The following is a 15,506-nucleotide window of genomic DNA, read 5'->3' on the forward strand; positions in this document are numbered from 1 at the left end:
CCAAACTTGTTGAATTTCTTTTATTGTATGCAGGAAAGTATGCAAGAACGTGTCTGTCCTTGCTGTTGCAGATTTGTGATGATGTGGGTGAAAATACCTGGTCCTTCAAACTTTCTTGTTGCTAACACCTTTAACTTGGGCAAATTATACAAGATATTACACTAGGCTTCCTGCTCAAGTTAATTTCCCTTGACTCCAGTTCTCCAAGGTCTTATTCCCTTCAGTAATTCTGTTGAGAGAATCTTTCTTCCTGTGATCCACTTCTGTATTGATTTTTAACTTCTACTACCTATTGTTTCCTGTTAACTTCTCTTAATGAGAAGGAGGTTACTTCATCTTGGATAGAAGGGTCAGTCCCAGACTAAGAACCGAGCAATGGCCACTTTTAAATTATTGCAGACTATAGCTCTTCTAAGATAATACTATTTGAAAACCTTGTTTCTCTAATTAACGAAAGGTTACAACCTAATATTCCAACATGAAGAACATTATTTTGCAGTATTACATTAGCACACTTCAAATCTGTTTAATTTCCTTATGGTGTATAATTTTTTTTTACAGAATAATGGCAGTGCCTGCTACTGTTATTTATTTCACTTGTTATGATCAATTGCGCAACTTCATGAAGTACCGTCTAAGATATGATGGCAACTATGTTCCATTGATAGCCGGTGCCACAGCACGAGGTAAATTTAGAATAAATGAATATTCCTGAACTGTTGTTTATTAATCCTCTGTTTACCACCTAAGATAGGAGGGCAGAAATTGGCATAGTCTCACTCTAACATCACTTCCCTTTTACACATATCAACTAATAGGAGTATTCTTCTACAGAACAGCAAAGCTGACCTGGTGGTGCAGTTTTGATTGCTCTTAGATTTGTGTCCCAAACAAAGTCTTGTCGAGAAGTTCACATTGTGCGCCGTTGTTAAATATTGTAGCATAGAACTGCATTCATGGTGCTAAGCATGAATCACACCCTGCCCCAAGAGGATTGACCAGTTGCAGTTTCCCATTGGTTCCCACTGGACATCTTGCAACAAAGCAACATCTTGGTAGCTTGCAATGAAACCTAAATGCACTTCAGGTTGTGAAACTAGCAGTGACCGTCCCCTTGGTGCTGGGTGAAGCGATCCGGTTGAGACTTAATCTTAGAATAAATGTGAATGGTTTCTAAAATATCAGGAACATCGTACATGTTCCTGACATCACTTCATGCTGGAAGTTTTTCACCTGCATAGAATTCAAAAACAGACCTGATACCACCACCTAAATACAGGAAGTCCCTGGGTTACGAACACCCGTACTTACAAACAGCGGGAAGAAGGCGCGGAATTGGGCGCAGAATGGTTTGCCTGTCAGTGACTTTTTCCAGGTGATGGAGGTGGTGAACGGCTGGATCGTGGATTTCATGTGTTACAGTCTGTACCGCTATTTCGGGGCAGGGATGTTCGAGGAGTTCTGAATAATGAGGGACGCCATGAATGGTCATCAGCCCCCTCTCCCGCTACCCCCACCCACCATATCTCTCGCTCTCCCCCGACAGGTTGTCCCCGGGTAATGACCAAGGTCCGTTTTCTACAGATGTCCTTAAGTTGATTTTGTCCGTCAGTCGAAAAGTACACAAAATTCACTCGATGTGGTAACTGTACCTCCACAGTACTGTACTGTAATGAATGACACCAAACGCACAAGACTGATGAGTCTTCATATGTCCTGGCGAAAGAAACTGGGATCAAAATTCCATTTGGATCTTAATATATAGCAATAAATAACTGAAGCTTGTAATGATTTAGGACTAATTGACGCTAGATGTGAACTGTATGTAATTGTTCCAACTTGCATACAAATTCACCTTATGAACAGACTCAAAAACTGAACTCCTTCGTAATCCGGGGACTTCCTATAGTCCTTAATCCCCTTGAAAAACAAATAAAACTGCAGGTGCTGGAATTTGAAATAAAATCAGAAAAGCTAAAAGAGCTCAGCCAGTCAAGCAGCATCTGTTGAGAGGAAAGACAAATTAATGTTTCAAATTGAGGACTCTTCCTCAGAACTGCAGTGTAAAGTTGAATGTACTTTAACTTAACTGCCTGTGTAGAATATATATTAACTTTGTTATTTGTCTTAAACATAACCAAATGATTTAGGCATTGAGAGAGTTTTGAAATGCACTTTTTGAGATGCTATAGTTGGTTTTGCATGCTAAGTACTTTTCATTTTCTTACCCTTCAATTAAAATCAAAATTGTGGAAACATTTAGCAGGTCTGGCAAAGTGTACAGAGAGCAAGAGAGGAGATAATTCATGTTGATAAGCTTTCAATGAAATGAGAAAAAGTTAGGCATTTAAAATTTAAGCTGCAGAGATGATGAAGGGTTGGTGAAAACAGATATTCCCATTATTCTCTCCACCTTTCTCCCTACCCCTTGCAAATTTTTTAACGCTAACTTTTTTCCTAGTTTGATGGAAGGTCTCCAGCCTAAAATGTTAACTGTTTCTCTCCACAGCTGTTACCTGCTTTGCTGGCATTTTTATTTCAGAATTCCAGCATCTGTAGTTTTATTTTGCTTTTCCTTTTTTTTTCCATGTTTCAGTGGGTGCAGTTACTGTCATAAGCCCATTGGAACTAATCAGAACGAAGAGTCAGTCTCGTAGGCTGACATATAGAGAACTGAGGAATGTTATTCAGACTGCAGTAACACAAAATGGTTGGCTGTCTCTCTGGAGAGGCTGGGGTCCCACAGTGCTTCGAGATGTGCCATTCTCAGGTTAGTCCATTTAATGTATTTTTAATAAGACAGTTGAATGTTCAAATAATTTTTGGGGGTAGATCTATTTAATGAAGTAGTTGATTGTGTGCTTTAAATTTTGTAATCCTAAAATAAATGCTCTTTTAAAAAAAATGGAAACTATAATGCTACAATTAAAAAGCAAATTATATGCAGATACTTTGATATTGAAATAAATAGTTCTAAGTTGCATCATACCCTATACTATTTCCAAAAAGTCTCTTTGGAGTTGTGCATTTTATTTGTTTATTTTATTCCTCGTTAGAGAAACCACAGCATCCAGTTGGAAAGAGCAAGAGATCTCATTAAATTATCCACTTTAGGATTATTTTGTGATCTTTTTAGTTTGCAAATGCAGGCAATATTTGTTTAAAAAAAATTCCAATATGGTTCAGATCAACAAAGCAAAATCTGATGGCAGTAAATGCCATTTGTACAAGGTAGTCTTGGATCTCACTAATCTTACAATGGATATAGATTTAATTGCTTAATGATGGTACATTTCTATAATTACAAGGATAGCCTTTATCTTGAAACATGGGTTTTGAAATTCATCTTGAAATATAAGCCTAGAAATTTAGCCACTGAGTTTTGAATCTGCACAGTGTTTGCATTTTTAATTTAATAAAGAAAAATATGATCTCTGCATGGAAGCCAGCCTGATATCCCTATCGGGCAATGAAAATACAGCAAGAAAGAACCAGATACACTCTAACAGCCGTATTGATGCGGATATAGATTAGGTGAATGTAATTTACCTCCTATTACATTGCAAGAAGCAGCACCAGCCACTATGCATAGCCTTTTTACAATCATGCTGAAGTCTTTCACTCCATCATAGCCTTTTTAGAATCATGCTAAAGTCTTTCACTCCATCAACCAGGATGGACTGTGGGGCAGTCTTGTCAAATTCAGCTGGCCACTGAAATTCTTCTCCATGATGGCATGCAAGCTATGATCCTAATCAATGCATCAACGACAGAGCCAATCTCAGTGAAGGAAAATGCCAAATAAGACTATTATTGCCACAACACTTTTATCAGTCTTTCTTGCCTCCAGCACAAGTGGAACTAATATTCAGAGCTAACAGGAGCTGTTGGAGCTTCCATGGCAGTAGTTTTATATATTATTCTAGCTGTATGATGGCAGTTTGTGCTGATGTAGAAACTGTCCAAACTCTAACAAGATGCCACTTACGACCATGTGATGCAGCAGACCACACTTTATACAGGCTGTCCCCAGGTAACAAACAGATTCTGTTTTTACAGACATCCTTGAGTCTAATTTATCCATAAGTCAAAAAATACACAAATCACTCTATGGTAACCATACCTCCACAGTATTGTAATGAATGGCATCAAAAGCACATAAGAATGATAAAGAAAGCACAATGACTAAGAGTGGAGAGAGAGGAAACTAGATCTGCCACTCAGGAATGAATATACTACCTGCATTAGGTGTTTGAATCTAAATGTTGGGGGGTGGGGGCTCACTCATATGCACTAGTGGCTATAAGTTGGGTATGAAATTGTGCACAAGTTCTCTGGCAGATTTTCCCAGTGTACCCAGCAATATGTTGATGACACCCTTTCAAGAGTCTATGTCTTTATAGCCAGCATAGTTTCTCTGCAGCAGACTTCCTACACAAACTTGCTTTCTGGTACATTGCCCTAATGTAAAAGATAAGTCCTCCAACTTTATCTTTTGAAGTCTATGTGATAGTGGTCTCTAAGCTGATGTTTGTTTTTTTTTATTCCAGTTCAGAGATTATGCACCTTTAGGAAAACTAGGCTTTTCTTCCTCCACTAGCTGGGGGGCTAATATTCCCAATAACTGAGATAGACAGTAGTTGGGTTCTGATGTAAAGGTGTTCACAGACACATGGGCTTTCAAGGATCTGCATTTGCCATTTGTAATGCTGAGTGAGGAAAAATTCACAGGACACCATGATTAGATCTCTTATTTGGCAGTGTCTTGGGTCAAGAATAACTTCTGCTCCAGTCTGTGGGGTCTGAGGTGGTTGATGAGGCCAGTGTGGTACCTGTAGATTCTGCCACAGATGATGCAGGAGGCTAAGCAGGCAGGTGGGTAGTTAAGAGGTGATTTACCTCCAGCATTTATTCAGGGCTTCTACATGCTTCCTTTGAAGGGAATCGAGGTTCTGAAACTCTTCTCCATTTTGAATGGACATGAGCCAGGAATTCTCAACTGTCAGTGGAGATGTTCTTCCTTTTCAAGGAGGCTTTGGGAGTATCACCTGATAATTTCTCAGTATGACATGGTTTAGAGTAGAGTGTTTTGGGAATCTGATGTTGTTTAAATGATGTGGTCTATGCAATAGCCAGACAAGTGTAACTAGAGCCATGGTCTGGGCCTAGGAAAGGATGCTAACATTGGTTGACTTATCCTGGATTTGCAGGATTTTGATGGCACCTCTCCAGTGCTTTTGAAGTGCCTGCTGTAGTTTGTTCTTGTCTCTGAAGCATACATGAGGCTGGAGACTCGGTGTTGCCAGGTAGACCATTAGCTTTGTGCTGGGTTTGAGGTCTTGATCTTTAAACACATTTCCTCAGATTGCCAAAGGCTGTGCTCACGCAATAAATTTCATCATCCATATCTGCTTTTTCATTTTGTGGTTTCTCCTGAGATGTGGCAAGTGATCCACATTTTCTGGAGTCTTATCATGGACCTTTGCTGTTGGGACAGTGTCATGCAGTTGGTGGAAGACTTTTGAGGATGTAAGACCTATTCTTTTGTATGCCTTGACACCTGGAGCTTGTGATCCACACATACATCTAGAAGCATCATCTGCTCACTGCCTCTCTTGCTGAAGTTGGGTGACTATGGTTCTGGAGTGGAGGCAAGAATAGTTTAACAGTTGGCTTTTTATTCCAATCCACTGGGAAGCTTGTTGAAGAATGAGAAAGATTTGGGGGCAAAGACAGAGCCTTGCTTGATGTCATTTTGCACTGAAATTGAGTCTGTTGTGGACCCTTTGGTTAACATTATGACTTGCATGCAGCAAAGTAGAATGGTGACAGATTTTTGAGGGCAGCTGAGTTTCGAATGATGCTCTATAGTGTCTCACAATTTATAGTCAAAGTCTTTTTTTGTAACATCAAAATGGGATATGTATAGTGGCTGATGCTACTTCCTGAATTTCTCTTGGAGTTGCTGTGTGCCAAAGAATATGCCCATCATGGCTCTAGACGAACGGAATCCATACCATTATTGGGAAGAATTCTTTGGCTGGTGGGAGGAGAACCCTTGTGAAGACTTTGCCTATGGTGGACAGCTGGGAGAATTTACTGAATTTACCGCAGACAGATTTGTCTCCTTTCTTGAAGCTAGCTACAATCACCATGTCTGAGATCCCCTGGCATGTTCCTCACACAGATTTTAAGTGAGAGTGTGAATTTGTGAAAGAAGTTCCTCTTCACCAAGAACTTCCCCAAGGGTACCATCTGCTCCCAGGACCTTGTTTTTCAGCTGACACAGATATTTTGCCTTGTCGGTCTGGAGTGGCAGTGAGATGTTATGGTGGTCATGGTTGAGGAGTTCTTAAAAGTGTCTCTCAACCTTTAAATTCTCCATTCTTGCCTCTCAGGGGGATTGTCTCTGTGCTGTTTAGACCTTGTACATTACAACATCTTCAGTAGCTACAACTTCCATTCTGCCCTTTATAATAGTCAGGGCAATGAATGGACAGATGGACTCATTTTCTCCTGTAGCAGCAACTTATTGTTTTGAATTGTGTCCATTCTCCTCTTGCAAGAAAGAAATGAGTTGATGAGATTCTTGAGTTTTCTTTTGAGTGCATGTCCATCTTTGTTTAATAGAATATATTTTACTTTTTTTAGATAAGCATAGGTGTGTGTGCAGAGGTAACAAGACAGTAGGGGAAGAGCATTATAAGTTTGTAATTAATGTGATTGGTGTGACACTCGGAGTATTTCCGTTGTCATCTTACCATAACAACTTTTGTCATTTTTTTCCTGTTTTGTGATCATATTCTTGATGCTCACTACAATGATGTAATCAGCAATCTCTTTCCCCTGCCTTGCGGATGATTTATCTACAAGGCTTTCTGCAAGGAGCATTGAGCATCTACTACCTGTTTTATACCTGTCCCAATTTTATACCTGTCCCAATTGAAGCCAAATGTATTATCTTAACTCATTTTTGAATTTTGTACAACTTACTTTGTTATCATCATATAGCACAATTCCCTGCAAGACGTTGAGGTCAAAATAGCTGTGTGTAATACCACAGAGGTTATTTATTGCTTTTTGTTAAATACCAGATATTTTACTTGGATTCAGTTTCAGTATCATTCCTCACCCCACTCACCAACCTGCTTTTAATGGTCCCAATATTTAGGTAAATGTAATGAAATGCAGATATTAAATCTTTTTTTTTCCAAACATGCTGGAAAACATTTTGTATTGTTGCTCAAATGTCTCCTCTTCAGTCGAGAGTCAGATAGACTATTGAACTACTAATCAACAGACAAGTTTTTAATATGATAATAATATGCAGATAAGTTAGTTGGTTCTTTCCATTTAATTACTTGCAAACTTTATCCTCAATTTGAATAAAAACATATTGCTTTTTGTTCTGCCTTTTTATTCTAAAATTAATCCACTGTTTATGTGGCAATAAGCTATCATAAATCTTGCATTAGTCTGAATGTTTTTCTGGCCTTGGATAGAATGTTAGCAAGTAGATGCATCTTTCAACAAGCTGTTTTTAAGAAATGCTGAAACAGTAGATTATCAGTAGATTATTCCTTTCTAGAATATCGCAGCTGATTCTTGACCTCCAATCCAGTTTCCAGCCCAACATCCATTTGGAGTAAACAATTGCAAATGTATAAACCTGATTCAAGAATGCTGGAAGTACTCAGTAGATCAGGCGGCCCCAGTGCAGAGGGAAACAGTTGATGCTTCAGGTCAACAACCCTTTTTTTCAGAAATGGTCTAAGCAGTGAGTGGCGGAAAAGCTGAGGTGGAGGGAACAGGGAAATGTCTGATAAGGTGCAGACCAAAGGTGTCAAGGTAACAATTACTTTTTTTTAGAAAAAAGGAGAATAAATTGAAACCAAATGTACAGACACATATATGTGAGTGGGGTTTTGGGGGGGGAAGAGGAGGAGAAGGTGGGGTGAAAATGTTAAACTCTATATTCAGTGTTGAGGATTATAATATGTTTAGCTTGAAGATAAGGTACTGTTCCTTGCTTGCATTGACATCAGCAGAGCAATATAGGAGGCCAAAGACTGAGAGATCAGAACAGGAATGGGATAGAGAATTTGAAGTGACAGGTGACTGGGGGCTCATGGTTGCCCTTGTGAACTGAACAGATGTTTTGCAAGATGGTCACCTTATCTGCATTTGATTTCTCTGGTGTAGAGGGGACCACATCATGAACACCTCTACTTCTGTTGTCCGTCACGATTGCTTTTCCATTTTACCCATCCTTTCAAGAAGTCAGATAACCTCGAATATTTAGTTCCTGACCTTGGACCTTGGACACCTGCATACTGCTTATTTGTAATGATAATTAGATAACCCCACTTTCTTTCTTTTGTGTTAGTGATTTTGTTTACTTTGATACACCTATTTCATGCATTTGGGAGGTGTCATTCATTTTTTTTAATTGTTTTCCCCTTTGCACAAATACACTATTATTACTGGAAGTACATTTAGTTTAATAATAAACAGATTATAATAAAGGCTAACAAACCATTTGCTTTTCTGATTGCTTGTTGTGTCTACTGTTAACTTTATTCATACAAGGACCTTCAGATGCCTCTGAATAGCAAAATGTTCTATATAACTTCAGTTTGTCACCTTGTATTCAATCTATAATATTCTCTATTTGTCCATATCCCTTGTAGCCTCTTTGTGTTTGCCTCTTCCTGGTTTTCTTTCCTATTTTGCATCATAATTTGAATGTCATTGCTACAGATTTTTTTGTTTAGAAAACAAAATGCCTAAGCACCAATCCTCCATGATATCTACTAGTTGCAGCCTGCCAACTCAAAAAAAAAAAATGGATTTATTCCTTGCAGCAGAGCTTGCCCCTCTACACTGCCTTTCTTCACCCCTCCCCACTACCCCTGTCCCTTCCTTACGATAATCACCAAGTCACCACTGGGACTTTGTTCCACTCCAATCATAGTTCATGCCCAACCTCCTGTCTTCTGCTTTGTATGTGCTAAAGATTTTATTTTCTATTTATTACTATTCTCTGCCCCCTGTCCTTCCAAAGTTTTTCCATTTTACTTCACTTCTACATTTTCATTCTCTTCTACCTGCCCTTTTGAAGTCCTGGAATCTGATGGTGTTTTACCAATTGAATGGAACCTTCTGCCATAACCATTCTGCCAATATTATCATGGCCACAGATACAATCATTTGTTGATACGATGAAGTGAGCAGAGAAGAAGCTAGAGTGGAACAAAAGCATCAGCACAGATCTAATGTGTCTGTGGCCTCCAGTGTGATTCTATGTGGTACTGCCTATACTCGAGTTTAACAAAACTAACTACTCCACCCCCTTGAACAGATATCATCCACAATAAACTTAATGAATCAACCTCATCTGGGCCTAACTGTCATCATGAGATTACTAAACCTAATTTATGAGAATATTTCTAATATATTGTTTCTTTTATAGTTTGTCATCAAAACTTCTTCAGTGGCATGGGAATCAGCTTCCATGTGTATGCTGATGTGAATGGACTTGCTTCTTTCACTTTGATTCCCCCCACTGTTACCATCCTCTAACCACCACTGCACAGAGACAGATGAGTTACAACATTCCTCCCACTTGGTATCAGTGGAACTAAAGCTACCTTGGTTTGCAGGCAATTACATGCACTGTCTTTGTTTTTAACCTCCCTGACTGCCACCTTGGGCTCTGATGTTCTCTTTTCTGTCCTTTCATTCTGGTATTCACCACTGTCGCTGCTGATTTTGCTCTGGCACTTGGAGTTGCACAAAGTGACATTTATTTGCTTATCTTCAGTGCAGAAACTTCCAATCTCCATTTTGTGTCTCCATCGCTTTAACTTTGATTCACCTGCATCATCATTGGAGGGCTTCTGACCTAAATGCTTTTCACAATGTATAAAAAGTGTCTAATTGCATCAGAATGGCGTGAAGCTGATTTCTCTTCAGAGAAACTGCAGCATTAGTCGCAATCCCTGGTGAGATGTTCACTGTAGCTTATTGTTGTGGATTAGACCAGTAATACTGTGCAAGCAAACAATTGGTGGTAGTTTCCACAAAAAAAACCACATATTTTAGTTTGTTGTTAGCAATTAAGTTGTATGGAGCACAAGCCTGATAACCCAGCTGCTTAATCAAAGGTAATTGATGAACTTCCACATTATCCTACTTGTATATTTCTTGGTTTGCAATGAGGTGTGTTGCCTGGAACTGTAGAGTTGCACAACAGGGTTTTAATTCAGCTATCTGTCTCGCAGCAATTTACTGGTTTAACTATGAACTGATGAAGAAACAGTTATGCAAGAAGTACAATGTCAGTGAACCTACGTTAACGGTCAGTTTTTCCTCAGGAGCATCATCAGGCGCAGTAAGTCTGACTCTAGTTATGTAAGCGATTCTACCAGGTATAATAGGTGATTTTAGGTCGCATATTGAAACCAAATGTATTTCACAATAAATTTAATGTTTTTGTAAATCTAAATTCATTTCTATTGTTTTTAACTAAGTGGTTAATTTGTCTTGCTCAAGCATTCAAACACCTGTCAAAATCTCAAACTGTAACTGGCCCTTTTTAAAAGTATTATTCTCAGTTACGATTATTATTACTAGTCAACAGACTTTGGTTGTTTAATATTAAAATACATGGGCAAAATGCAAAATTAATTAAACTCCAATAATATTGAAAGCCTGGGATGTCCTGAAGGAAAGCCGTGGATAATTTCTCTTTAATCCAGAGAGGTTCTCCAATGATCTTTTGTCAATCCATATCAGGTAATTTTTCCACAGTAAAATTGCTGTTGTGTAGTGCCTAATAGAATATTACTTGAGTTTATGTAAATTTAAAAAGTCCTACTCTATACAGTCACTTTTCCAGCCCCATCTTGGTTTTCCATTTGTGTTGAGTAGTTCTCCATTCACATTAAAAATAGGAGTTATTCTTGTGTTCACCTCATCTGTGCATTGAGTAGTTGAAAGAACTAGTGATAAGATTGCAGTTTTGCATTTTCATGTAGCCCAAGGTTCCATGAAGACAATTCTGGATCCTCTATTACAATCAAATGGATTATTTGTCTTTATTGGCAGGCAGCTGGAACTTTCATGGAAATTTTCATGATTGTTTACCATCACATTTGGGGGAAAAACCCTGGCAAAGTAGACTTCTATATTATTTCTCCACTATTTCTGCTGGTGGCAGATGGGGGAATCTATAGAAATCCTAAACAGGATTTCCAAATTTCAGCTCTGCAAGGTGTTCTTGCCAACTTTAAAAGGTTTTTAAAAATATTGATTCTGCCTCTAAACAAATGCACTTGAAATGTAAGTGTTCTCAAAATCTCTCATTGATTGCCTAAAGCGAATGGAGTTTACTTTCATTGAATTTTTGGTGTCTGTGCTATTTTCCTACATGCCAATCTGACATCAGGGGAGTATGACTGAAAACTGCTGATCTTAAAGGTCACAGTGAGAAGTATTACGTAGATTAAAATATACATGCTCTATTTTAACTAATAATTCAATAGAAGTGCTTTGAAAAGGGGCTGAGATTGCATCTCTTCGTGCATTATTAAAATGTAGTATGAATATCAAAGCTGATATTTGGCATTCATAATTCATACACAGATGGGAGCTGATGAAGCAATAAAAGATTACCATTGCATTTCTAAGAGTGGACTGCATGTAATTGGTGATATCATGCTGCATAGAAAGTAAACCAGTACTAAACAAGCTAGGGTAGATTTTCCTTTGGATATGGGATACATGAGGAAAACTTGTCCATGACAAATAACAGTTGCATTAGACATTTTAAGGACCTCCAACATGATAGGAAAGGATACCTAAAGCGGTGATGCACCTGTGAACAGCATTTTCCGGGGCATGATATAAATTTTGTATTTGCTAGAAATGTGAGACATAATGTGGCAGAACAGCAAAACACTGCTCCACAATGGTAATGAGATGCAAGTTAGTTACCCAAGCTACTAAAGTCAAAGAGAGAGAGAGAGACAGCAGAGAAACAGGTGCTTCAGCCCACTGAGTCTGTGTCAACCATCAGACACCCATCTTTACACTAATCCTACCCTAATCCATTTTATTTTCTTCCCATATTCCCAACTCACCCACCCCTCTCACATTCTACAACTCATCCACACATTAGGGGCTGCGTACAATGGCAAATTAACCTACCAACTAGCACATTTCTGGGAGATGAGACGAAACTGGAGCACCTGAAGGAAACCCATGGGGTGATATAGAGAATGCAAACTCCACACAGACAGCACTGGGAATCAGGATTGAACCCAGGTTGCTGGAATTGTGAGGCAGCAGTTCTAGCTATATCACTGTACCACCACCATTTCTGATCCCTGTTATATGAAGCCTTCCTTGTATTAAAACTCCTTAGGAAAGCAAGAAACAAACTGGAGAAAAGACATAATGCATTTTCAAGTAGCGAGTTCCAGATTGGCATGTGCAAAGGAATAAGACTAGCCTCTTTACCATTGGAGAAATATCTCAACATGTATTTTCATTTACCATCAGTAAATAATGTAACAAACAAAAACAACCTTTTTAGTCTTCCTAATTAAAATAATTTGAATATTGTTTGAGCTGAATGAAATTAGAAATAAGTGCAATTGTGTTGTGCCATTACTTTCAGATTGCAGCTGTATTGACTTTGCCATTTGATGTTGTGAAAACTCGCAGACAGATTGAAATTGGAGAGCTGGACATGATGCGTATGTAATTTTTTAGATTTTTATTTAAAATTGTAATTCTTGGTTATCAATTTGTCGTAAGTGCTCATTACACTATATCTAAGCAGACTTTTTGGGGCACCTTCAATTATGAATTATGGGTGATATAGCACAGGAGACTATCATTCAACCCATCATGCCTGTGTCTTTGAAAGAGCTATCCAATGAAGTTGAGAGCTGGGTTGCTAAATAGGTTATGAAGCTCTTCAGCCTGTTTCTTGATTGATTTCTGGTTTCATCTGCTTTCCAGCCAAACATTTATTTTCCTCTGAAGAGGCTGATGAATTTGCAAGATCAAGCACTAGGAAAGCCTGTGCCTATAAAGTTGAGAAGCATTCTTGTAGTTAGATTATACTCTTGGTATATTGTATTATTTATTACTTTGTTCTAAATGTACCCTTGTACTTTTTTTATCTCTGCATTCTGAGAAGTGTATCCAAAATTCAGAAAATGGGTATTCTTCTATGGTTATTTTGTAGGAAAATGGCTCTGAGTGAGGTTCACTTGCATTTGAGAAGGGCAAGGCTAGTGTGTTACAATCCTTGCCCAACACTTCCAGTAGTGCCTTTATGCTGTTAGGTTCATCTTTTTGAATTGGACAGTACCACAGCTCAAAATCCACCCGTGAGAATGCATTTAGCATTGATGTTATCTTTGTTATTTGCTATTGTACCTGTGAATTAGGAGAAAGAGTGAGGAGAGCAACAAACAAGTGCTCAACAGCATTGTAGACCACTGTTGCGCAGTTTCTGTCTGACCGTGGTGGAAGTATATCAATATTATACTTTTAGAACATAGAACAGTACATCACAGGAACAGGCCCTCCAGCCCACAATATTGTGCCGAATAAGCTAATGACACCTAATCCCTTCTCTCTGCACTTGTTCCATATCTTCCATAACCATTAATTTCCCTTCAGTTAGTAAGTTCCACTCTTAACTAATAGTGTTCGGGGAAAACCTTTTCAATAACATTTGCAGACGTCATGCATTATTTTGAATAGCACTATTTCTAGCATGGATAGAAGATTGGCTGGCAGACAGCAAAGAGTGGGACTAAAGGGGGCCTTTTCTGGTTGGCTGCTGGTGACTAGTGGTATTCTGCATGGGTTGGTGTTGGGTCCGCTACTTTTCACATCGTAGGTTAATGATCTGGAGGACTGAATTGATGGCTTTGTGGCCAAGTTTGCGGATGATACAAAGATAGGTGGAGGGGCAGGTAGTGTTGAGGAAGCAGGGAGTCTGCAGAAAGACTTGGACAGATGGAGAGTGGGCAAAGAAGTGGCAGATGGAATACAGTATAGGAAGTGTATGATCGTGCACTTTGATAGAAGGAATAAAGGCATAGACTATTTTCTAAATGGAGAATTCAGAAATTGGACGTGCAAGCGGACTTAGGAGTCCTAGTGCAGGATTCCCTAAAGGTCAACTTGCAGGTTGAGTCAGTAGTAAGGAAGGCAAATGCAATGTTGGCATTCATTTCAAGAGGACTGGAATATAAAAGAGGATGTAATGCTGAGGCTTTATAAGGTGTTGGTCTGACCACATTTGGAGTATTGTGAGCAGTTTTGGGCCCCATAATCTAAGGAAGGATATGCTGGCATTGGAGAGGGTCCAGATGAGGCTTACAAGAATGATCCCAAGAATGAAAGAGGAGCATTTGATGGCGCTGGGCCTAAACTTGCTGGAGTTTAGAAAGATGAGGGGGGGGGATCTCATTGGATCCTACCTACTTTTGAAAGGCCTGGATAGAATGGACGTGGAGAGGATGTTTCCAGTAGTGGGAGAGTCCAGGACCAGAGGGCACAGCCTCAGAATAGAAGGACGTCACTTTAGAACAGATGAGGAATTTCTTTCGCAAGGGTGTGGTGAATCTGTGGAATTCATTGCCACAGACAGCTGTGGAGGTATATTTAAAGTAGAGGTTGATAAGTCCTTAATTAGTAAGGGTGTCAAAGGTTATGAGGAGAAGGCAGGAGAATGGGGTTGAGAGGGGAAAAAATAAATCGGCCATGATTGAATGGTGGAGCAGACTTAATGGGCCAAATGGCCTAATTCTGCTCCAATGTCTTATCGTTATTTTAAGTACTTCAAAAAAGGTAATCAGAGTCTGCCATGAGTTTCACTTGTCTTTCTACAATTAAGGATACACTTGCCCAACAAAACTAGTGTTTCTATTCTCATATAGCTGGGCTATTAATTTCCTAACCCTTTTTTTAAAAACTATAGCAAATCTGTATCTAAAAGCACAAGCAACTGATTGTCAATTGGTGTAGTATAATCAAGAAGTTCTATGATTAATATGTTCCAGAGTCACAAAAGAAATTATCCTCCACCTGGAAAATAATGGAAAGAATTGTTAGTCAATCTGGATTTAGAGGTTTATTTGTTGGTAAGTAAAACCATAAGTTCTACTTGCTGTGCACTAGATTCTCATTATCCCTGTGTCTGCGTGGGTTTCCTCCCACATTCCAAAGACTGAAGCGTGGTGACACTTGCAGGCTGCCCCCAGAACACTACACAAAAGATGCATTTCACTGTTTTTCGATGTACACGTGACTAATAAAGATCTTTTCAATGAAATATCAATTTGCAATGTGACTATGTAGTACATTTTACCATTGAGCCTGCAACTGTGACAGGAATTTAACTTAAATTTTTATAGTAAATGTCTGTCAACTTTTACAGAATCACAGATTGGTTGTAGTGTAGAAGGGAGGCCATTTTG

The 15,506-nt window shown here is 38.9% G+C and overlaps 1 protein-coding gene across 1 annotated transcript in view; it reads left to right on the plus strand.

The window, feature by feature from the left end:
- LOC127570784 (probable mitochondrial glutathione transporter SLC25A40) overlaps positions 1 to 15,506 on the plus strand; it is a 40,534-nt gene that overhangs the window by 21,382 nt on the left and 3,646 nt on the right. Inside the window, exons 6-10 of the mRNA XM_052016616.1 lie at positions 562 to 686; positions 2,597 to 2,770; positions 10,284 to 10,393; positions 12,683 to 12,761; positions 15,090 to 15,170. Coding sequence (XP_051872576.1) covers positions 562 to 686; positions 2,597 to 2,770; positions 10,284 to 10,393; positions 12,683 to 12,761; positions 15,090 to 15,170 — 569 coding nt within the window. The remainder of the gene's footprint in view (positions 1 to 561; positions 687 to 2,596; positions 2,771 to 10,283; positions 10,394 to 12,682; positions 12,762 to 15,089; positions 15,171 to 15,506) is intronic.

The sequence above is a fragment of the Pristis pectinata genome, chromosome 5 (assembly GCF_009764475.1).
Source record: "Pristis pectinata isolate sPriPec2 chromosome 5, sPriPec2.1.pri, whole genome shotgun sequence".
NCBI classification, from domain to species: Eukaryota; Metazoa; Chordata; class Chondrichthyes; order Rhinopristiformes; family Pristidae; genus Pristis; species Pristis pectinata.